At 49.3% G+C, this 1,600-nt stretch overlaps 2 protein-coding genes across 2 annotated transcripts in view; both read left to right on the top strand.

Annotated features, from left to right (window-relative positions):
* Nucleotides 1-56: 56 nt before the first annotated feature.
* Nucleotides 57-596, top strand: PHALS_12211 (copia-like retrotransposable; the record flags this gene model as incomplete). The annotated part of the gene is made up of 1 exon (XM_024727717.1): nt 57-596. The coding sequence occupies one exon, from the start codon at nt 57-59 to the stop codon at nt 594-596; it is 540 nt and encodes a 179-aa protein (XP_024578266.1).
* Nucleotides 597-1,435: 839 nt separating this feature from the next.
* The window catches only part of PHALS_12210 (hypothetical protein F443_15934), a gene marked incomplete at both ends in the record, with an annotated part of 3,091 nt that continues 2,926 nt past the window's right edge, over nt 1,436-1,600 (top strand). Inside the window, one exon of the mRNA XM_024727716.1 lies at nt 1,436-1,551. Coding sequence (XP_024578265.1) covers nt 1,436-1,551 — 116 coding nt within the window. The remainder of the gene's footprint in view (nt 1,552-1,600) is intronic.

Raw genomic sequence — 1,600 nt, 5'->3', positions numbered from 1 at the left:
GGCCGATCACCCCATCGTCTGTGTCAGGCTCTCGCTACTTCGTCACGTTCACTGTGATGTCGGCGCGTTTCTCGATGGTTTATCCAATGCGTGCCAAGCCCGAAGTCTTACAGCACTTCATCAGCTTTCGGACCTACATCGAGGCATCGTCAGGCACATGTGTTAATATTTTACGAAGTGACAACGGCGGCGAGTATACCAGCAATGATTTGCAAATGTACTGTGAGAAAACTGGAGTAGCACAGCAGCTCACGGTTCCGTACAACCCGAAGCAAAATGGAATGAGTGAGCGCCTCAACCGCACTTTGGTCGAGATGGCGCGCTGCATGCTAAAAGAAAGTGGACTTGGAAAACAATACTGGGTTGAAGAGGTGGTGACTGCTGCAGATGTTCGCAATACTATCCTATCAGCTGGTCAGATCAAATCCCCCTATGAACAGCTGTACAAGCGACGGCCTCAGTACGAGCGGATGCGAATTTTTGGATGCGTAGCGTATGCGCTCGTGCACAAGTCGAAGCGCAGCAAGCTTGAAGACACAGCTGTGAAATGTTTCTCTCTGGGAATATCTCAAAACAGAAGGGATACCGACTGCTAAATCCGGCAACAGGAAAGATTATGATTTCTTGGTCGGTTACATTTGAGAAGACAGCCGGGATTACCAGTTGCAAAAATATTGAAGACACGCAATCGTGTCTAACAACAGCTATGCCGCATGCTATCGATGTGGCCCCACATACTAAATTATCATCGTGCAAGGCTCGAACCAACAATGATGATGACCATGGTCAGCTGGTTCGCTTCTGGCAGAGCCACATAGCAATCCGGATGCTTTGATGGGGCTATCATAAAACAGTACGATTGTGCAATGAACGCCACATTGTCAGTCATACCGGTCTTAACGTAGCTGTCATCAACACCTGGTCATGATGGAGAAGATGAATCCAACATCCGGCCTGTCTGTGAGCGTCGTGAGGTGGTGTGCTACCAGGATGAATTCCAGCGACCATTTCAACTGGACGACTACGAAGCTACACACGCTGCGCTATTTTGTCTGGTCGCTGAAACAGCTGACGAGAGCGGCACATTTTACAAAGAGATTCTACCCTCACCAAATTGCAGTCAGTGGCAGCAAGCGATGGAAGCAGAGATCTCTGCGAAGCCACGGGACGTGGCGGCTAGTGCAGCTACCGACTAAAAAGAAACCTATTGGATGCCGCTGGTTGTTCAAGCTAAAACGTAACGCGGACGGGACTGTTAATCGCTACAAGGCCTGGTTGGTTGCACAAGGTTTCACGCAATGACCAGGTGGGACTATCACGAGACCTTTACACCTGTCGCACGCATAGACACGATCCGATGCATGCTTGTAATGGTGGCGCAGCTAGATTACAAAATGCAGTAGTTTGATGACGACACCGCGTTCTTTACGGCCGCATGGATGAAGAAGAATTCATGCGTCAGCCAGATGGCTATGAAGACGTATCTGAGTCAAATTTGGAATGTTTACTGCAACGCGCTAAATATGGTACCAAACAGGCCGCGCGGGCATAGTACGACACGTTACGCGACCTCTTTAACAAGCGAGGGTTTGAGTCCTTT

Source organism: Plasmopara halstedii, assembly GCF_900000015.1.
Source record: "Plasmopara halstedii genome assembly, contig: Scaffold_614, whole genome shotgun sequence".
Classification (NCBI taxonomy): domain Eukaryota; phylum Oomycota; class Peronosporomycetes; order Peronosporales; family Peronosporaceae; genus Plasmopara; species Plasmopara halstedii.
This window is presented reverse-complemented; position numbering and strand designations above follow the sequence as displayed.